Source organism: Arachis hypogaea, chromosome 8 (assembly GCF_003086295.3).
Source record: "Arachis hypogaea cultivar Tifrunner chromosome 8, arahy.Tifrunner.gnm2.J5K5, whole genome shotgun sequence".
NCBI lineage: Eukaryota > Viridiplantae > Streptophyta > Magnoliopsida > Fabales > Fabaceae > Arachis > Arachis hypogaea.
In genome coordinates, this window is record NC_092043.1 from 33864698 (window position 1) to 33888383 (window position 23686).

At 31.4% G+C, this 23686-nt stretch overlaps 2 protein-coding genes across 4 annotated transcripts; one reads left to right on the forward strand and one right to left on the reverse strand.

Annotated features, from left to right (window-relative positions):
* The first annotated feature begins 584 nt into the window (after positions 1-584).
* LOC112707130 (uncharacterized) lies at positions 585-3277 on the forward strand. The gene is made up of 3 exons (XM_025758719.3): positions 585-935; positions 1259-1490; positions 2652-3277. Exons 1-3 carry the CDS (start codon positions 654-656, stop codon positions 3071-3073), a joined length of 936 nt encoding a protein of 311 aa, XP_025614504.1. The 5' UTR covers positions 585-653; the 3' UTR covers positions 3074-3277.
* A 2908-nt stretch (positions 3278-6185) lies between these two features.
* Positions 6186-11549, reverse strand: LOC112707131 (uncharacterized). Of its 3 annotated transcripts, none has more exons than XM_072201157.1 (9): positions 11202-11549; positions 10948-11050; positions 9865-9939; positions 9130-9199; positions 8682-8885; positions 8498-8590; positions 8281-8388; positions 6982-7375; positions 6186-6448 (listed from the first exon to the last, which is right to left on the reverse strand). In XM_072201157.1, the coding sequence occupies exons 5-8, from the start codon at positions 8844-8846 to the stop codon at positions 7121-7123; spliced, it is 621 nt and encodes a 206-aa protein (XP_072057258.1). In that variant the 5' UTR covers positions 8847-8885; positions 9130-9199; positions 9865-9939; positions 10948-11050; positions 11202-11549; the 3' UTR covers positions 6186-6448; positions 6982-7120. The 3 variants fall into 3 exon arrangements, with proteins under 3 accessions (XP_072057258.1, XP_072057257.1, XP_029144310.1); XM_072201156.1 differs by having other exon boundaries at positions 6186-6793; XM_029288477.2 differs by lacking the exon at positions 9865-9939 and having other exon boundaries at positions 6186-6793.
* Between the last annotated feature and the right edge of the window lie 12137 nt (positions 11550-23686).

A 23686-nucleotide genomic window follows, 5' to 3' on the forward strand; every position in this document is an offset into this window, starting at 1 on the left:
TTTAATTTTCTTTCAAATTTCAGTTTGAAACTGTCAATAATAAGATATAGAAAAGAATATATACAATAAGCGGAAATCAACATCCTATGGTCCCTATCGCTACCAACTCAAATAATAAAGCTAACTATGCGATAAACCTCCACTCTGGTATTCACTTTATTCATTACTTTATACATATATTATAAATAAAAGTGCACTCTCCTGTAGGTTAACACGGTAATAAAATAATGCTTGGTCTTACAGTCTTACTAAACATTTCATCGATGGAGGTGTCAATTCATATTATGTAATAAAATTAAAATAGAGCATATATATCCTCATTGTAATAAACTATATCGCATGCTGACATGGAACCTAGTTATTATTATTTTTATTTTTACAGTATTTTTTAGTTTAATAAATTAAAAACTAATTTATTATAAATTTAAATTCATTCAAAAATTTATAACTAATCAACAAATTACTATATGCAAAAAATATTTATTCAGGATAGTCTCAAAACGATAGAGGCTCAATCGCGGCGGCTCGTACGTCCACCTCGGACATGTTGGGTCCCACATAAATGCACTTGTATAAATTCAAGTACCAGGTTTCTCACTTCACCATCACACACAAACACACACACTCTCTATCCAAACACAAATGTTCACATAATGGGAATTGGGGCAACCTTGGACGGAGAATTCCACCTGCTTCTGGTCGCTGGCCGGAGCTCCGATAAAGTTGACGAATTCGGTGACAAGCATGTGACTTTTGCCGACCCGGTTTTCGGGTTTTGGGAGGATGTTCAGGTTCCAATAGAAAATTCAGATCAGTTTAATAACTTTCTAGAAGATTACGATGATGAAGAAGAGGAGGAAAAAGAGGGATGCGAGAATTTTTGTTCTGTAGAAATGAATAAGGCTTATTGGGAGGAACAAGACAAGCTTCTTCAGGTAAACAATCAATATAGAAAATAAACTTTTTTTTTTATTATTTCAACAGAGATTTGTTTATTATGTGATATAATTAATTAAGTTAGAAGAATACTAGAAAATCACGAGAATTTATTCATTTTGACCATTAATTAATCATCAATATTTAAAAATATGAAATAAAATATGTTGTTAAATTACTGAACTAAAGAAATTAAATTTAAAAAATTGAGTTGGACCGAAAATAATAAATTTTAATGCGTCTAACATTTCTCATTAGGTTATTTTAATTAAAATTTTGATATTAATGGATCACCGAAAATTTAATATATTTCTACAAACAGGCAACTATACGTAGGACAAGCTCAATTGAGACAAGAGTAAGACAAGCTACGAAGGAGGCTCTAAGAGAGTTAAATGTGTCGGATATACAGTGCCGTTGCCGGCGGCTAGCTGAACCGGTGAAGAGCTGCCGGAATTGCTTGCGGAGAGAAATATGCAACCGCCTGGTGAACCTTGGCTACAATTGTGCCATTTGCAAATCCAAATGGACTAGTTCATCAGAAATCCCATCAGGTATATAATACATATCCATGAACATATAAGCTTTTGTATTTATAGTGTTTAAAAATTTTATTAATTAATTAGCCTTTTAAACATTACAGATTAATCATATTTGTTTTTCTATTACTCTATTAACAATTTTGTCAATAATTATGATAATCTAGAATGTCAATTAAGATCATGTATTTTTTTGGTGACTAATTAAAATCATGTATGGTATTTAATAACTTTATTTGGACATAACAAATATAATTTAGGGACTAAATTAATAGATTTTTTTAAGAAAATCACTTAGATAAAAATGTCAAAAACATTTTTTTTAAAGATATTTTTTAAAAATTAAAATTTAACACATATAATCAACTAAATTGTATTATTTTTATTAAAATTAGACCGAACAAATCAGTTTAACAAAAAAATTAATAAATTAAGTTTTGAATTAGTATAAATTAATATTTTTTTATAAAAAATTACTACAATATTTCTATTATAAAACACAACTAAAATATCTCTATTATATATATATATATTAATTTAAAAAATTTTAAATTCTAATCCTAAAACGATAGAAAAGAAAAAGGTTAGAATTTAGGATTCTGAAAGTTAATATATATAATAAGAATATTTTAGTCATCTTATATAATATGGGTATTGTAGTTATTTTTTATAAAAAATAATATTAATTTAGATAGATTCAAAATTTAATTCACTATTTTTTTGTCAAATTAATTTGTCTGATCTAATTTTGACAAAAATAACATAATTTAAATAATTATATGTGTTAAATTTTAATTATTAAAAAATATCTTTAAAAAAGACATTTTCTGCACTTTTATGAGAGTATCCTTTTTTAAACATATGTGTTGAGCGTCTAGTTAAACATATCAAGTATATATTATGTATGTTATTAGTTAATGTTTTAACTCATTAATTGTTAACAAAACTTATTAATGGAGTAATAGAAGGACAATAGTAATTAATTTATTTATAATTTCTGAAAGATTAATTTAATTGATAAATTTTTTCATAAACAAATTTAAAGAACGATTATTTTTTAGAGACTAATTAACTGACACTTATAGCCGATAATAACTTCATTAAGTCTTAGCAAAATAAAGTTAAAAATTTCAAGTAATTGCTTTGTTATTTTATTTTTTTTTCATAATATTTTAGGTGAGCATACTTATCTAGAAGTAACGGATATATCAAATCCTAAAGGAGCAGAAATAAAAGTGGTAATTGAATTGAATTTTCGAGTGGAATTTGAAATGGCAAGAGCTAATGAAGAATACAACAGATTAATTAGCCGATTACCAGAAGTATTCATCGGAAAATCTGAGAGACTAGGGGTGTTAATTAAGATTATGTGCTCTGCTGCTAAGAAATGCATGAAGGAGAAGAAAATGCATCTAGGGCCTTGGAGGAAACACAAGTACATGCAAGCTAAGTGGCTTGGCAATAAGAGCAACAATATTATTAATAGTTCCATAACACCAACACTACGGCATCAAAAACCTAAGGCTTCAATGCTTACCTTTGATTTATTAGAAAATATTCCTAGCATGCACTATGCTGCTGTTGAGGTAGTTGTGTGAGGAGAAAACTATATATATATATATATATATATATATATATAGCCATGCTTCTTTAGTTAATTTTTCAAATCATCATAGTGTACTTCGTTGGTTATGTGACTTATGTCAGATTTTGCTGTGGTAGTTAATTAGTAATAAGCTAAAGTGGTGTATTATTAGTTTTTGATGATCCTAATTTTGCAATTGAATCTGAGGATTAAGATATATATATATAAGATAAGGAGATCATCAATAAGTCCAACTCATATATACTTGATGATGAAGTTCTACAAATTTCTAAAGGAAAAAGTACCATTTGTACCCATAAATTTTGCGAACGTTGACAAAAGTACCCATTAAACAAGAAAACTAAAGTTGTACCTATGAAAGATGGGTTCCGTGTGACAATAGTACCCAAATCGTGATTTTTCGTTGACTTTTTAATAAAATTCCCACTTCTATCTTCTTTCCCAAATTTCAAATTTCACAACCCTCATCATTCGTCTTCCTCCTCTGCTACTGCCAACCACCAGGCATGATCTCTTTGGTGCTTGGGAACATCAGCAGCAAGAAGCTGTTGTTGGATAGAGGTGAGTTGTTGCTGCCTCTCGCGGCGCTTGGAAGCGGGAACCCAAGTGCTCTTCACATGGGTTTGGCAATCGAAGCCACAGCTCTTGCAGCATGTCCTGCACCGCATGTGAGGGTAATCCTTCTTCGCCTGGTTCCCACAGTCCTATCAGCTAATCCCACCTGCTCCACTTGCTTCTCCGCTCCCCACGGCTGACGCCGTCACCAGGAAGGCCGATCTCGAGGGTGACTGATCGTTGGACACGGTGGTTGGACCCACTCCTAGAGCAGCCGCGAAGCTGTAAAGATCTTGGTGGAAGAGAGGCCTTGCTTGAGGTATGAGGTCGTGTTCCGGTTGGTGATGATGATGATGATGGTTCCACAGCTCCAAGCCACTTCGGTACGAGGAAACGTCTTCATTCTTGTACCAGTAAAAGGTGTCGGAGGGAGGAAACGTCTTCATGTCTGGTGGCTGGCAGCAGTAGAGGAGGAAGACGAAGGATGAGGGTTGTGAAATTTGGAATTTGGGGAAGAAGATAGAAGGGGTAATTTAGAAATTTTATTAAAAAGTCAACAAAAAATCACGGTTTGGGTACTATTGTCACATGGAACCCATCTTTCATGGGTACAACGTTAATTTTCTTGTTTGATGGGTACTTTTGTTAGCGTTCGCAAAATTCATGGTTACAAATGGTAGTTTTTCCAATTTCTAAATTCTTAATCATAATTATTATACTCCATTCTTCTTAAAATATGTTTTTTTTTTTTTACATTTTTTTATGGTTTAAATACATTAATTTTTTAATTAAAATAATTAAAAAAATGCTTAGGTTATTTCGCATTAGCATAACTCTCTCAAAAATTAAACTATATATTCTTAACATGGTGAAAGAAGTAACTCATTAGCATAACTCAAATGTTTTTTTTTTCAGTATACTAGAGAAATAATAGTCTAGAATTACTTATCTAATTTAACATTTGAAATTTTATGCATGTAATCTTTATAATTATAGATTTATTACATATAAAATTATTTAATTATTTTAGCAACAATTAAAAATACAAAATAAAAAAATTAATATAAAATAAAATAACTTTTGACTACTTTAGATTAAATTTCTATTATCTCCCAAATATTTTTTTAGTGTTTTCGAATACTTTCTATTTGCTCGCTCAATTGCTAGTGATAAGAGTCCTACACACTCGTGTTGTTCTATAGTTTTCAATTAAATGGTTGAATTTGTTTTTAAAAGATTATTCATTTTTAAATTTGTCTTCGAATTTTTTTGAATTAAATTTGTTTTTTAAATATTTTAAGTTAGTTAAATTAGTTATTCCATTATTTTTATTGCTAACGGTATCAATATTTATTAATATGACACATTAAATGACACCAAACTAATCATAATACACACCCAGTCATCCTAATTAGCGACTAACATGCATGATAAGTTTATGTAATTAAATAAAATTAATCCCAATTTGAGAGGGCTTTAGATTGAGGGAGACTTTGAGGCATTGAAACCCTTCCATTTGATATTGATTTAATCTAATTTCATAAACTTATCATATTAGTACGTAGATATAGCATGTTAATTAATATACCATATCAACAGATATTGATGCCATGAGCATGAGCAATGAAAGTGACGAAAGAATTAATATGATCAACTTAAAATTTTTGAAGGACGAATTTAATTATAAAAATTATTCAAGAACCAATTTAGAGAACAAATAAATTTTTGGGGATGAATTTGATCATTTACTCTATACGTCTATAATTTTTTTAATTATTTTAGATATTAAATTAAATTATCAACTATATATTGATATTAAACTGCTATGCACTATTTTCCATTTCTCACTACAACATTTTCAAATTGAGGCAACATTTAAAAAGTGTTGCCTAAAGGCCGACAAAAAGTTGCTTTTGATCAATGGCAACACTTTTGGACCTAAGGCAACGTTTTTTGTCGGCGTTGCATATGCAGCCGTTGCCTTAGATCAAGGCAACACTTTTTTGTTTCAAAAGCAACGCTTTTGAGAGCAACACTTGGTAAGTGTTGCTTTTGGTTGAAAAACAACAACACTTCAAAGGTGTGTTTGAGACAACACTTTTGCAGTGTTGTCTCTTCTCTCATATTTTGGTCACTACTAAAAAGTGTTGCCTATTTGCAATAAAATGTAACTCTTTTATGTGTTGCTTATAAGTTGAAATTTGCAATCCTTTGAAGTGTTGTCTATTTTCAATAAAATGCAACTCTTTTATGTGTTGCTTATAAGTTAGAATTTGCAATCCTTTGAAGTGTTGCCTATTAGTTTTGAATATGCAACCCTTTAAAATATTGCCTTTTCTTTTGGATATGCAACCTATACAAGTGTTGTCTAATATTCAAAATATGCAACTAATAAAAGGGTTGCCTTTTTGATAAAAATAAAAATTATTTTTGTAATAAAAATATAAAAAATAAAATTTACAATAAAATTTTTTGTTCATACATGTGTAATTATTTTAATTAATAAATAAATTTGTACACAATAAAAAATAATTATAAAAGAGACAAAATAACTAAAAATAAAATTCTAATTAAAATAGATATTAAAAAGTTCAATTAGTATTTCTAATACATGTTCATCAATAATTCTCAACAAAATAATAAAATTCTTGTCTAACAATAATTGTCATAACAAAATAGTAATTAATATTTATCAAAATAATGTCAATCTATTTGCATATTTTATATCTATGCTTGACTTTGTTGGAACAATCTGATAGTGTGTGGTATGCTGAACTCAAAATCCTCTTGCCTCCACTGAGTCCAATAACTGCTGCATTTAAATGAATTGGGGTTTAGTTAAAGTTGCATTTAAAAAAAATTGAAACATAAAAGGTGCAATAATGGAAAATGATGCATGGTATGTATTTGATGAAGTACCTGAGTAAACTGAGAAAGAGAAATGCAATGAAAAGATAAAAATGACTGAAACATAAACTTGAAGGGGGAAAATGAAAAGATAAAGAAATGAAACAACTTCCTTGATAATTTCTGTCATTCCTGCGAATGAAACAACAGTTACTAGAGTCTGTTGCAGTGACAACATGCATCACTCTCCAACATAGCCACATTATTTCAGCAATGAGGAAAAAATTTTCTTCCTCACAATAGCACAACGCTACAAAAATAAGTAATTAAAAAGGAAAAAGAAAAAAAGATGATTGATTAAAAATAGCAAGAGTGTATTGCAGAAGCCACCATGAAGTAAGATGGCAGAAGACAGAGAAAGCAAAGGCCAAAAATGTTGATAGTCCATTCTCAATAAATGATAAATCACAAAAATTACTGCAAATTTTTTTGTTATACCTGGTCATCACTTTGGATCACGAGTTGATGAGGAAGGACGATCGTTGCCATTCGAACATTGCTTACTATTTATATCATGTGTTGATTCCTTGGCTCGTAATAAAGATAGTGCTTCATCAATATTTGTGCCAAGAGAACTCTATTGCAAGAGAAGCTTCACAAGATCCTCCAAACTTTGGACTCTATCTTTTGTCTCATGAAGTTCAGTTTTCATTGAACTTATAGTCTCTGCATGTTGTTGCTTAATTTTAGCAATCTCCCGTTCTTTTTGCAGAGATGTTTTTGTGATTGTCCTCCCATAACATCGAACTCTTCCTGGTTGTTCTTTGCCAAATACTGCAGTAAATGCTTTCTCGGAAGTGTCTCCAGCTTCTTGGTGGCTCTTAAGTTTATCCTATTAAAAAAAACATAACAATTTTAGCTTGTTCCACTCACTGATTCTCATGCTTCTTTCCAAAACAGCCTAAAAGTAAAGGTGTTATGTCATGGCTATTTCCTCGGTTCAAGAAGAAGCATAGCAAGAATGTGATTATGAGTTCCCCAAACAGAACTGAATCTGAGAAAGTTTCTCAAGTTCTTAAGGACATGTGAATAGTTTCAATTGAGACATTCAAGAGGGAGTTAATGGAAGCAAATAAGAGTAGGGATGCAGCATTAATGAAAGTTTCTGAGATGAGAACTTCATTGGAGAACTTTTAATACTTTTAATAATGATATAATGAACATATTAAAAGTTAAAACTTAGATTTTATGTCCTTTTCACAAAAATTGTATTCACTTAATAATATGTATTTTAGAAACACACATTTTATTCAAGTTGATGGCTGAGAGCTCTGTTTACCAGTCATGTCCATATCAGCTACCCATTAAATATAAATAGATGACAGAAATTAAAGGATGATTTGATTAATTTCAAACCTAAAAAAGCAAGCTGTCTTAAATTAATGCCTACACATTTGTATCTTTGACTTCTCGCCTGCTATATCTAAATAAATTAAAGCATAAGCAATTCACATGTATATTTTAATTATGGACCCCACAAAACATGATCATGTATGTTTTAAATCTACTTAATTAGTTATTTATAAATTATATTAGCTTTCAAGAAGAATCCTCCTCCAGGGAAAATTGACTTTGAAGGCTCTAAAATCAAGATATATACATATTACATACTATAACAATACTTTTTAAGTTTTATACAGGACAATCTGACTTAAAATAATACTGTAAATTAAGGCAATTTTGTTTTAGATCAATTTGTAAATTAAGGCAGTTCTACTTCAACTTATTATGACTTACAATAACAGCTTGTGTTCCTGAATCAAGCTCTTTTCCTTTTCGTCCAGTTCGAGTTGCAACAAACACATCAACCTGTGATGGGTCTTCTTTGTTCTCATTCATTTCACGCTACAAGTAAGGAAAAAGAGTATTAAAAATGGCCAAAAATAATATTTATCTAGTTTTAAGATGGTCATTATACAACAAGAAAAAACTTATAAAAAATCAAAATTATTACCATTTCATTACGCACTCTTGCAAAACTTATAGGTCCCATTCGATGTTGATGTTGTTGCTTTTTACGATTTTCAGAATTTAAACGAGATAGAGCCTATACCCAAAAAAATTAAAGGGAGTTATATGTAATAAACCAAAAGCATAAAAAAAGACAAAGAAACAGAATTATTTATTCTACAACTCACCTTAACAGAAGGAATACTCCAATATGCAATTAACTTTTGAAATTGAACTTCTGGAATATCTAAAGGGCGATTTTTCAGCATATCTTCAATGTTGTTATATCTCTCAAAATGCTTTCCCTTGATTCTTGTTTTGTAACCTTTCCAAGCTTCTCGAACACCAGTCATCACCCACCCTTTCCCCTCTTTTGGAAGAATGAACTTTGACTACGAAAAAGTACAAAACAAAAATTGTAAATGACAATTCAAGAACACTAAAAACAAAGACAAAACTGCAGTGTAAAACAGCAGCTATATATTTTCACAAAACTACAGCTAAGTCATACAAAATTGAAAATTTTCAGATCATAAAAAATAGATGAGAAATAAAACAATCAGTATTTTATTACATAAAAAAGTGCAAAAGAATAACATAAACATATAAAAGCAAATAAGTATAAGATAGACTTACGAGGTCATGCCGCAATAATTTGCACTTAGTGTTCAGCTGCGTATACTCAAGTATGAGTGAAGGAATCAATCTGATTAAGAAAGAGAGACCAGAGGAGATGAGAAAGAGTATGAGTAAAAATGAATTGTGACTTGCATAGAATCAATCTGATTCTGCACTTAGTGCAGCTTTTATATACACAAGAGAGTGCAGGTTTTATATAAACAAAAGCACTATTAATATTAGCAGTTAATCATAAAGAAAAAGAACAGGATACTGCGTTTATATATGACATAACCATGCATCTTTTAATTTCCAGCTAATATATATATTATGCCAAATTTTAGCAATCTAAACAATCAGTTTTCATACTTTAGACACATCCTAAATTTAAGTTCCATTCTTGCTTTTAACAGGGGTTATTTTTAGATTTTGTAAATATATTATGTAGTAGTTTTAGATTTTGTAATAAATTAAATTTCTAATTAAAAGAGAGGGGGTACTCAAATCTATAATCAAACTTTACAAGTTATTATAATCAAATATGATTCATGTTTATAACAAATTTCATAAATAATATAACCAAAGTGCAAAAAATTGAAGTATCTGCATAGAATGTTTTATTTTCCTTAACGCTAACTACAAATTATAATCAGTCTCATATAGTTATTGATTAACACATTCATTTACTCAAAAACACACATGAAAACAGTAAAATACTATATCGATTATCATTTTCAGTAATAACCAATTCACCTTTTTGTCTTTTTCACACAAGTCAACAAAGCAAAGCCTTATGCTGATAGACACAAGCAGCTTCTACTCACTTTCCTGTTTTCACACACACACACTTTTTAGTGTTTGTTAATAATCTTGTATTAACAGAACACTGCTTGAATTGAAACAGCATTGCATCAATCCTATATTTAAATTTGTCGGAAAGATAACTTTGAAAGCTAATAATATTTTCACTTCTTCTTTTCCAATTTTATTCAGTTTTTAAAGAAGATGAAGTATACAAATATGAGTTTGGCCAAGAACTGAAGTGATCTCATTTTTCTGGGTCTGGAAACTTGAAATATCAGTGCTTAAAAGCTGTGGAAGCCTTAGCAATGCACAAATTTAGTCCAAGTCAATCTGCATCTGGTGTTATATAAATTTGAGTTTGATGTAACCATTTATGAAATGATTTAGATTTATAAAATATTAAACTGTTTGTATGTTAATATTCTAAAAAAAGATATGGAACTAAAAAACCTTTTTATCTTCTTTTTTTTATTGTGTTCCTTATGACAGATTTTATTTTCTAGAAGCAAAGGAGACTATTAGAATTTAGACGCATTGTCATTAGTGGTAGCTAGGAACTAGGATCTAACATTTGTTACATAATCAATTTACACTATCAAAAAATAACAAAATCCTAACTCAAAATAAGCTAACTAAGATCAACTCTGGCTAATAGCTAAGCATTTTACATTTTCTAGCAATACAAGTAAAATCACCAGTTAAAAGCTAAAGGACTCAAAGTGCAGATTTTCAGCGAAATTAAATGAGCAAACAGCCGCTACCTCCTGCCTCATTTCCTTGGGTCCAGAAACAAGAACTCCCACAATAATAAAAAACCAAAATAAAATGGTACTGCACAAAGCTATGTATGTAAAAACAAGTTTAAGTTCAACCAGAAGATTTAAAATACACATGCAACCATTAAACGCACACAGTGACAGTAGAGTTGCTTCAACACTAATGCACACATACAACAACAAATTTCATATAACCAAAAATTAGGATTCAAAACACAAAAATAGAAAAGAAAAACAGAGATAAAATCATGAGTACCTGTAAAACAATGATCAGCGGTGATGAACCCTAGCAGAAGAACGCTGGCAAATTGGAAGAGATCATAGATGAACGGCAAGCAAAACCTAAAGACTTTATAGATCTGGTTACAAAATACACAAATATACACAAATATGAACGGCAAGCTCGAAACAGCAACATTATTACCAAAAACCCTATAATAGCAACATCAACATTATTAAAATTAGGATTCAAAATGAAAAAGAAAAAGGAATATGCAGAATCATAGGTACCCGGTGATGAACAAGCGAGCAGAAATGATGGAAGCTCGAACTGCTAGCAGAGACAATCGAAGATCAAACGCGAACAAATTGGATTGAATCTCGATTGCGAGCAGAGAAGATTGAATCTCAAACTACAAGCAGAGAGAATCAAAGCTCAAACGCGTGTCAAGACCTCCATTGCCATCCTCGAAGAGAAGAAGACGAAGAAGAAGATGATTTAGTAGCACGTCAATGTCTGAAGAAGATGAAGATGAGGATGAATTAGCAAAGAAGGGCACACGTCAATGTCTCCTCTATTGCCATTCGAAGAGAGGAAGATGAAGATGATTTTGTGCTTGTTAGGGTTGGGGTTTTGTCTCAGTCTTTCTTTCAGTAAAAGGAGAAGAAGATGATGAATTGAAGGCCCGTGGAGCAAAAGGGGTTTTGTTTTTCTTCTTTTTAGTTAAAGTGAAAAAAATATTTTGTTAAAATATCTGGAGAGAAGCTTATAATTTTAAAAAAAATATTAATTTATTTTAGACAACATTTATAAGTTGATGTTTATTAAAAATTTTAAAACAACTTTTATAAAATGTAATATATGAATATAATAAATGTTGTCTATTTAATTTATTAAAGCAACATTTTTGTTATGTTTTTTAATTAACTAAAAAATAACATTTATAACATGTTGATTTAAAAGAGTTGCAATAATCTTATTTTTTTGCGACAAATATTAAGAGTTGCTTTTTATTATTTTAGACAACATTTTTTAAGTATTGTTTCGAATATATGTTGCCATAGATCAAAATTGTTGTAGTGTCTTCTTTCCAACCTCGTTACTAACCAAAAATCAAACTTAACAAATTCTTTTAAAAAGGTTGAGTTTGGAAAACTAAATCTTAATCAAAATGATGAACAAATATTATTAGACTATTGTTTATGTGATTTGTTTTATTAAGTGTGCAAAAAAATAACTTGATCAAAGCTAATAACCAAAGAAGCATAAAATTTAGCCCAAAACTGATCCGTCCCACATAGGCACACAATATAACCTAAACATTGAACATCCATAAACAAAAGTCTCAAACACATTTTTCACCAAAAATTAAAATTAAAGGAAATAAAGAAATGAGCCTAAATCCCTCCCAAATTCATTCGGTGATCTCAAATCAAATCCATACAAGTCACTGAGTTACCAATAAGGTAAACAAAATATTTAATTCATTTGAATTCTTTTTCAATTTCACCAAACACACACTCTCTTCTCTCTCTTCCTTTTCTACCTTTTCACATTAAAACTTAGAAACAAAAAAGAAGAAAATAGAAAGAATTAAAGTTAGGTTTTAGTGAAGAACAAAAAGTGTATTATCAAGTTCAAACAAGTTTTAAAGCTACATCAAAAGGGAGGATTGCATTCAGTTAGAGCATTTCAAAAGTTATTTTTTTTTCGTTCGTGCTACATCAAGGGACAGTGAAAAAGTTTGCTGAGCCTCAAGTACAAATCAAGCAACCGCAAAAAGAGTAAAGTCAAACATGTTCAAAAATTCATCAACGACCACAAATTAAACTTGGAGTCAAAGAAAAGATTCATAGTCAAAATCAAAGGAACTTAAAGAAAAAGGATGAAAGAGAATGTAAGTTTCATGTCAAAAATTTGACCTTCTCTCTCTGTTCTGATGACGTCGCTGCAAAGTCTGATACTGGAGAAGAAGATAGCAAAGAGGTTGAAATTGCTTCAACTTTGGAAGATTCACTCTTCTATAATAAAGGTGAACGGCAAAGGGTTGAAGGTAAGAGAGAAAAACAGAACACTAAGTTCGGTTCTCATAGCTACCTGAGTTGTTCTAAGTTCTTCTCCTTTATGGTTTTCTTGTTGTATTTCTTTTTCTCAGTTTAGTCTGTCTAAGTCTCATTGAAAAAAGGCAAACATGGTGAGGTTTGTAAGAAAAACCCCAAAAAGGCAGTAAGTTAAACTTAGAGAAAAAGCCATATAATTATCTCAAAAAAATTTTATATGTATTTCTATTTTGTATCATGATCTTGAGAGAATTTCCTTACAAGTTAGGTTAGTACTTGACTGTTGAAATGTAGGTTGAATTCTAGTCAAATTCAAATTGGATTAGAATCTGGATTTGTATCAGATAGGATTGGTAGATCCTAAAAAGAATTGGTGAATGTAATCCATTGAACGATAGTGAAATTCTGTCACAGTTGTGATAGAAACTGGATGTAAACTACATTGCACTAAGTAGCTGAATCAAGATACATCTGTGTGCAATTCTCTATTCTCTACTCTATTTATGTTTTTATAACTTAATTACTTAAGAGACAAAAAGAAAAGTGTCTCTTAATTAGATAGGAGATAAAACAAAAATATTCTCTCAAGTTCTCTTGGTAAAGTTAAGTTAAAAAGTCACTAAAAAAGAAAGTTAAGATTCAATCCTCCTCTCCTAGTCATTAATAATTATCAAAATATTATTAAATAAAATAAAATAAACTAAAAAGCGCGGTCGTTTCTAGAGCTAGTATTTTATAAACAAAATAATAAAATATTTATAATTATATTTTATTTATAAATCTTGATATTAAGAAATAAATTAAAATAAGTCGACAAACAAATTACAAAAATATACACGTGAATCATATATAACAGAGGAATGATAGTATTTCTTTTATCGGCATGAGGCATATTTGTAGCCACAGTCGCATTTTACAACTAATTCATATCAAGTTCAAACTAATCCTACATTTTTAATTAATGAAAAATTATACGGTTTTAGGGTGTTTTAGTTGTGGAAATGCTAGAGATTTTTTTTTTATTTTTTATTTACTCTGGGTTGGTTTAGTTAAGGAAGGCTATTGCTTTTGGGTCAATAAATTTTCTAAAGCAGAAGGCTTGTTTTCTAAAAAAAGATTTGTACCACTTACTACCCTTTTTGCTCCCTCTATTTGGGATATGACTTGGGCAGTTGGGCCTTTTGCCATTCATTATGGATGGAAAGAGCTTACAAGATTGAAGTCCAACCAAAAATACAAACAAGACAAAAATAAAAGCGACAAAGTGAGGTCAAATATTACGCCCTGAAATAAAAAATAAAAAAAATGAGGTCAAATACAATATAAAAAAAATAAAAAATTAATTTTTAATTAGTCTATGAATTAATTTTAGATTTTAAATTAATAATTTAAAATTTAAAATTTATGATTTAATAAGATCTAAAATTTAAGATAAATAAAATAATTAAAATATTACTGTTATTAAATTCGGTAAAGTTCGATCGATGCTAATTTGCTATGTTGTTATGGTTATGGACCATTTATGCAAACCGGTCAAATCTGGTTTGTTGGTCAAACTAAAGAAAAACCGCTCTGAACTAGACCGATGGGTTTTAAGTTCTAAGTTTAGCAAATGGGGATTCGAAGGCAAAGAATTTTTTCCGTGGAGATAGGATGGGGATTAAAATTTTTCATTCTCTCCTATTATTCCACTTAGCGCCGTTTTGAAGCCTCAACTCTTTAGAAAAGTTCAAAATTCCCAATCTCTCATAGTTGTGTCCACGCATAGCAGCATACCCTCTTGCCAGTCGCTACCGGCCACTCTTCCTGCTCAGTGTTTATCCCCTTATGGACTATGATTTGTTATGTTGTATTTGTGGACTTATAATCTTAGATAAGATATGTTTGTAATAATATTTTGTAGTTTGTTTTTTTTTTTAATTTTTCACTATAATTTTCATATAAATGTTCAACATATGGAGATGGGAAATGAGTCCTACGAAGAACATGGAAAACACAAGAAATGGAGATGGGAACGATTATCCTCCTATGGCGAGGATCAGGACGGGATGGGGATCAATTCTGGAGGCGGGGACGGGAGCAAGGAGGCATCCCTCGCCCTCGCCCTCGCCCTCGCTCTACCCCGTTGACATCCCTATATAGACAATTAGGCATCGAAGTTACCACATGTTTTTTTTTTTGTTAAATGTATTGTTTTTTCATAAATATATTATATACATGTATATTTTATATATTAAATTAAAAATTTAATTTTGATATAATTTTATACGTACATTTAATTACGTAACTTTAAATCAATAAAAATAATTATCTTTTACATTGATTGTATGAATAATCATCTAAAAAATAGATATAATTATACGACGGTATAAAATATTTTACACTATCAGTGTATTAAAATTTAACTCTTAAATTAATTAATTTTTATTTAACTATTTTGATTAGTAATCTTCTAATGTATAGCACCACATTATCTAAAATCCTCTGTGGTGTCTAGCCAATCGCAGCTATTCAAAAAATAAATAAGAAACTCTAAATAGTGGAATGACCGTAAAATTCTCGTATAGAAGACTAAATGTGTTATACTTTGTAATTTATGTTATATAATAATATATGTTTAATTTTAAGACATTAATATTGTAAAATATTGTATACATTTATTTAATATAAGTTTTTTTAAATAATTAATTAAACAGCTAATATAAAAAATAATTATATTTACTAACTTAATTATTACATAATTAAATATATATAAAATTAATTTACACTAATTATGAATCAAAATTAAATTATAAAAATATAATATTACAAATCTCGCACCTTTTTAAAATAAAATCTATAAAAAAATTTATGAGTGTAATTATGTGAAGCATTTCTAATCTCTCAAACTAGTTTTTGGAGGTGAGTTACAATAAAGACATTATTATTATTATTATTATTATTATTATTATTATTATTATTATTATTGATAATTTGATCGGTTCATTGTTTATAGAAAAGAAAATTTCTATTATCTTAAAGATTTAATTATTTTATTAATTTTTATAGTTTTATTAAATTTATGAGTGTAATTATGTGAAGCATTTCTAATCTCTCAAACTAATTTTTGGAGGTGAGTTACAATAAAGACATTATTATTATTATTATTATTATTATTATTATTATTATTATTATTATTATTATTATTATGGATAACTTGATCGGTTCATTGTTTATAGAAAAGAAAATTTTTATTATCTTATAGTTTTAATTATTTTCTGTTGAGTGAGTTCCAGAGAGAAGGCATGAATGGAGATGAGAAGTTGAAGACTCAGAAAGAAAGAGAGAGGAGGAGCGAAGAATTGAGAGAAAGAGAGAGAGAATGGAAAGAGGGTTCTTGAATGTGAAATTGGGGAAAATTAATAAGCAGAAAAAAAAGGAACCACTGCAGTTAGTTACATTGTGTGAATATATATACATGTCCAGCCAATTAACAATTCCCTCAACTAACTTAATCAACTTGTCAAAAATGTCTAAGAGCTAACTAACTAATTACTTTAGTTACCAACTAATGCATGTACATACTAACCAATTAAATCATTAAGTTTCTAACTAATCTTGAATGTATGCTGAATGAGTGAATCAAGTCACACCCCCTCCCCGCAAGCTAGGGGTGTGAAGATCGAGCAATTCTAGCTTGGACAGATTTGCAGAGAAGGGCCCTGGCGCTAATGGTTTGGTCAGAAAATCAGCTAGCTGGTCGGAGGATGACACTGGCAGTAAATGGATCAACCCAGCTTTAAGTTTTTCGCGAGTGATATGACAGTCGGCTTCAATGTGCTTAGTGCGTTCATGGAAGATCGGATTTGCAGCGATGTGGATGGCAGATTGGTTATCACAGAAGACAGTAATAGGTGATGCCAGAGGCATGCCAAGATCCTGGAAGATGAAGGAGAGCCACTGTGCTTCACAAGTGGCATTGGCCAAAGCGCGATATTCGGCTTCAGAAGACGAACGAGAGACAATGGTTTGTTTCTTGCTTTTCCAACTAATGAGAGCATTACCCAGGTAGAAGCAGTATCCTGTAACAGAGCGTCGAGTGTCGATGCAAGCTGCCCAGTCGGAGTCGGAAAATCCAGAAACCTTAAAATCTGAGTCACAAGAAAAAAAGAGACCAAGGGTGGGACAGCCTTTGAGATATCTCAAGACCCTAAAGGCTGCTTCGAGATGAGCTGTTGTGGGACAATCAACAAACTGACTCAGACGGCCCATGACATAAGAAATATCAGGGCGGGTGTTAGCTAAATACATCCAACGACCAATCAATTGTCGGTAATTGGCAAAATCAGAAAGAAGAGTCCCACTCTCAGAGGATAATTTGGTGGAATAGTCCATGGGAGTGCTTGCTGGTTTGCAGTCTAAATAACCAAAGTCTTCAAGGATGTCTAAAGCATATTTGTGCTGGCAGAGATGAATACCTGACTTCGAGCTAGCGATTTCCATACCCAAAAAATATTTCAAGTCACCAATGTCTTTGATCTTGAATTTATCATGAAGAATACCCTTGATGCGGCCAATTTTCGAGATGTCATCACCAGTGAGAACCAGATCATCAACATAAACCAAAATGACTGTGATGCCAGAGGTAGAAATGCGAGTAAAAAGTGAATGATCTGAGGTGGACTGCTTATAACCTGAATCGATGAGCGTGGTAGTGAGCTTCAAGTTCCATTGGCGACTTTCTTGACGTAATCCATAGAGGGATTTTTGCAATCGACAAACCATCCCTGGTTGATCTTGTAGGCCCGGAGGAAGCTTCATGTAAACTTTTTCATTCAAGTCACCATGCAAAAAGGCTGTGTTGACATCAAGTTGCTTGAGATGCCAATGTCTGGCTGCTGCAACAGCAAGGACAAGCCTGAGAGTGGTCATGCGAACTACCGGACTGAAGGTGTCAATGAAGTCAACCCATTCAATTTGGGTGAACCGCTTTGCGACCAACCTGGCCTTTCTTCTTTCTATGGTCTCATCAGCATGAAACTTAGTTCGAAAGACCCATTTACAACCGATGGCTCTCTTGCCGACTGGAAGTTTGCTAATTCTCCAAGTATTGTTTAACTTCAAAACCTCCAACTCACTTTGAATTGCCTCGCTCCAGCAAGAATGGGCAGCAGCCTCCTCATAAGTGCGAGGATCGGGATTGGAAGAAGTGGCCAAACAAAAGGATTTGTAATTGTAATCGAGCTTATTATATGATAAGTAGTTAGAAATTGGATACTTTGAGTAGAGGGAGGAACTAAACCTGTTCCGGCTAACATACAATGATAGTCCTTGAGGTATGATGGGGGTTTCCTAACTCTAAAGGGCCTGCTAGATGTAGATGCAAGAATGGAAATAGATGCAGAATTATCTAAATGAATGCGAGAATCAATGACATGTTGTGTGAGTTGAGATGTGCTTGAGGAATTCTCAACCGAAGGAGATGCAGATGAATGATTAATGGGATGCTGAGCTGCCATGATGGGAGCATTAGAACACATATCAATGGAATGCCTAGGATGAATGGAAGTAAAAGTAGTGTAATCGAAAGGATTTGCGTCAGCAAAAGATAGATGATCATGATTTATGGCGTGAGTGGCAGCAGACGACTCAGCGGGAATGTGAAAATCAGGAGAGGTGGCATGTACAAGATAAGGAAAGTGATTTTCATAGAAAATTACATTCCGAGAAATGAATGTATCTCTTGTGTGAATGTCGAATAGAAGGTAACCCTTGGTGCCATCTTTGAATCCCAGAAAAACACATTTTCTAGATCGGGAATCTAGTTTGGTTCTGCCCTGTGTGAGGGTGCTAGCAAAGGCTAAGCAGCTAAATGTTTTCAGATTAGTGAGATAAGGTAAGCGTTGAAAAACGATTTGAAAGGGGCTACAATTGTTCAACAAACTACTTGAAACCCGATTGATTAGGTGGACAACATGAGCTATGGCGAATTGCCAAAAAAAATTTGGTAGTTTTGAATGAAACAGTAAAGCTCTAGCTACACCCAGAATGTGTTGATGCTTGCGCTCAACAATTCCATTCTATTGTGGGGTTTCGACACAAGTAATTTGGTGAATAATTCCGCTCTTGGCAAAGTATTCCCTGAGCAAAAATTCAGGTCCATTATCAGTTTGGATGCACTTGATTTGTGCATTGAACTGAACTTTGGCAAATTGCACAAAATTTTGTAAAATGGTTGATGCTTCAGATTTCAATTTCATAAAATAAGTCCAGGTGTATCGACTTTTGTCATCAGCAACAGTTAAGAAGTATTTGTGACCTGAACTTGAAGGGACTGAGAGCGGTCCCCAAATGTCCATGTGTATAAGATCAAAACAATTTTCTGATTCACTGAAGCTATGTGAAAATGGCAATTTCTTTTGTTTCGCCATATGGCATGCATCACAGGGACTAATAGAGTTTGAATTATTTTTGCAACAAATGTATGAAAAATCTTTCTGCATCATTACAATTTTATTCAAAGGTAAATGACCTAATCTAAGGTGCCACAGTTGCTCATCAGCAATGGGCGATGCATTTGAATGCTTATTATGAGCTAATGTATTCAAGGTATGTGATGGTAATGCTGTAGAATCTAAATTGCTAGAATGCCTTACAGGACTGCTCATTGTATATAATCCATCTGCACATTTAGCTACACCAATCGTCCTCAATGTAGCTCGATCCTGGATTTCATAGTATTCATCATCAATAAGCAATTTGCATTTTGAAAATTTGGTTAGTTTTGGCACCAAAATCAATTTGAAATCAAATGTTGAAATGAAGAGCACATTAGTTAAAATCAGATTGTTAGAGAACATGACGGAGCCAACAATGCTACTTGTTGTTGAGCTGCCATCAGGTAATTTAACAATCAATGGTTTTACTTTCTGATAGGTAAAAAAATCAGTCAGATCGAAAGAGACATGATCTGTAGCTCCAGTGTCAATGACCCAAATAGGAGATTTTGGTCTAACTAGTGATAAAATTATTGCATTAAATTGTAATACATGGATTTTACCTTGACCTGAAACAAGTTCGGATGGGTTCTGATCCTGCTGTGCATTGTGAGAATTCTGATGAGCTCCTTGTCCTTTGAGAAGTGTCATCAAAACTTGTCTTTGACTTGTAGTTAATTCAACACTTGTGGTTTCACTCTCTTCCAATTGACTAACAGAGTGGTTGCTGCCACTGATTTCACCACTTTTCTCTTCAGCAGCTGTGAAATTTATGTTTGTTTGTTGCTTCTGTTTTAGGTGCGGAGGCAGGCCATGTTTCTTGTAGCAGGTATCCATAATGTGCCCCATTCTGCCACAATAAGTACACTGCATTTTGGATCCTCTGCCTCTACCTCTAGTATTTGCTCTTCCACCTCGATTTTCTTCTCTTCCTCTACCTCTTCTAGCACCATCCACATAGTTGATTTGTGCATTCTGAAGCAGAGTTTTGTAATCACTAGGATCCACAATCCCGAACTGCCTTTCTTGTTGTGTAAGCAACGAGAATGCAGTGTTCACATCTGGCAAAGGATTCATCAGCATGATGTTCGATCTTACATTCGAGTATTGTTCATTCAGTCCTCGTAAGAGTCGCACAGTGTAACTCTCATCTCTATATTCTCTCATTTTGGCCAAGCCACATCCGCACGTCTCGGAGCACATGACACAATCAGGAACTGGCCTGAAGCCACTAAGTTGCTCCCATATTGATTTCAACTTGGTGAAATATGCTGTTACAGTAAGTTCCCCTTGTTTCATTTGATACATTTCTTCTTCTAACTCAGCCACTCTAAATCTATCCCCCTGGCAATATCTGTGCTTAAGGTCCTTCCATAAATCCGAAGCAACGTTATTCCATATCACACTCGCAGAAATTTCAGCACTAAGCGAACGATTTATCCATGAAACCACTAAAGTGTTACATCTCTCCCAAGATTCATACAACGCATCATCCGGTTCTGGTTTTCTTAGTGATCCATCTATAAACTGCAATTTATTTTTCAACTTCAAGGCTAACAGCATCTCTCTACTCCAACTATGATAATTACTGGCATTCAAAGTAACTAAGATCAAAGGCGCTCCAGGACTCTCACCTGGATGTATGAAATACGGACTGACGGGATCAGTAATTGGACTCGCACCAGATCTTGAGATCTGAGCTTGCAGTGTAGAGAGTTGATTCAGCAGATTTGCAAATTGATGAACATCCATCGATCCAGGCAGCAGTAGATTTGAGGATCTATCAGTTGGATCTCGGCCGGCGTCAGTCATTGTTCACCGCGATTTCCACCTTTCGATCGAGATCAAGAACGTCGGGAGATTGAAGACAAAGAATGTTGGAGAATTGATTCAGAGATTTGATCGATGAACTCGCAGAGGCGAATTCAGAACTTTCTCTCCTAAACTCGTTGATCGGAAACTATCACCTCTTCCACGCTCACCGCACCATGTGGAAACGTGTGCAGAGGTGATGAGCTCTCATCAATCTCTGCGCACGTTTCCACATTTATAATTAGGCTTTTATATATATATATATATATATATATATATATATATATATATATATACTATTTTTAATTTTATAATTAAATCTTTTTTAATATAAAAAATATTAAAATTAATTGAATGTTTTTCTGCAAAAATATTTACAATTAAGAACTTAATTAAATATTTAATCACATATTCTTTAAGAGGAATATTTTGTTAATTTTAAGAATTTTGACATAAAAATAACTTAATTAAAAAATTAAAAATAATATAAAAATTGATTAAAAATATAAAAATTTAATTGTAAATTTAGTAAAATTTAATTATAATTTAGTTATGAATCGAACATGTCTAAAATTATGCTACGGGTAAATAAAATAAATCCATTAATTAGTCATTGCTATAAATAAGTATTTGCCATCTTATAATTTTTATTTATTATATCGCTCTAAATTAAACAAGTTTAATTATTGGCCTATTATAAGTTTGATTATTCTACTATATATCGGATTATTATTTTTAAATTTGGATCCTCTAAATTTTAGACTCATTTTAGAGAATAAAGTAAGATTTTTTATTATTGAATATTTTTTCTCTTATGTATTCTCTTAATCCTACCTATAAAATAAATAATAATAGATCATATTTTATCCTTTAAAATTAAATTTAAAATTTAAAGGATCTAGATCCATTATTTTTATAACTGATTGTTTAGTTAAAAAATATATAAATTAATACATATAAATATATACAAATATCTGATAATTAATTTAATAATTAATTTTTAGTATTCAGGTCATAATTTTTGTCTAAAATTAGCTACTCCATATGTCTATTAAATATGAATAATTAGCTCTACGGAGGGGATGGGGGAACTCCAAGGAATAATACCGAAATTTAAACCTGTTTGTTAGTTTTGACGTTTGAATACTCATTGTTCAATATGTTCGGCGGCACAAACTGAACATATGTCACGGGAGTGGATCTTTATCAGTGAAAAAAAAATTGGATGATATCCAGTGTTCAATTTAATCATTTATTGCATTTTCTCTCTTATTTATTTTTGGGTCCACTCATAGAATCAAAGATGATAGATCACACTGGATTCTATCAATTATTAAAAAAACTGGAGAGAATCTTTTTCCATATGTCACTTATTCTTTTGTTACTTATTAGTTTGGAATCTATAGCAACGCGTAGTGAAATGGAGTGTGTTACGTTCTTTTTTTGTTTTTAATAGTCGCAATTTACTAGAAATCAAACCTCATGAATTTTAATACGTTGCATCCAACCATGCAGCAGTCTACAATTCTAATAATGTTGTACGAATCCGCCATCCATCTATCTAATTTTCTCCAATTTCCCCCTCTATTCAAATAAAAAAATCTTTCAACTTAACGTATTGTGATAAAAAAAATAAAAGATAAGGATTCAAACTGAATAAAAAATATATATTGAATTTGAAATAGAAATAAAAAGAATAAATTAAAATTGAGTAAAAAAAATATTTTACTTTTTATTTAATTTTTTAATATAATAAGAAAGGTATTTTTCAATCCAACTTGTTAACGCCATAGTTTTGAAATTAAATCGAAGGACTCATCAATTTTTTAACTAATTCGCCAATGCAATAAGAGAGGAACTCATCAACCTCAATTATTCACATCATGATTTCATCACGAAACTAAAAAAAAGGGTTTTTAAACCTCTAAATTATTCGGTATTACTACTACAATAGCTAAAGAGGTATTTATAACCTCTTATTAGGTTAAAACAAAAAAAATCTTAAAGTCCATAAATATAGAGTCTAATCTAATAATTAAATAAATAAAATTAAAATATATTAAATTAAATTAAAATATTTTAAAAATGTAAACTAATATATTCTAAATAACACTTAAGGTGTGTGTGGTTCAAGTATTATTTTGTTACAAAGATTCCATTCCTATGAGAATTAAATATACCCAAAAAAAGGTAAGAATTGAAATGATGATATTTTGGTTCCATGGAATCAAACTTACTTAAAAAAAACTTTTTAAACTTTGAATCAAATATGAAAATATTATTTCCATCTTAAAATTCCTAAGAATTATTTATAATTCTTCCAACCACCCACATTCTTAAACTCTTTGTATTACAAACATTTAAAGCATGCATGATATAGTTAAACTAAATACATATGATTTAATTCTTTTAAAAGTGCTTATCCGG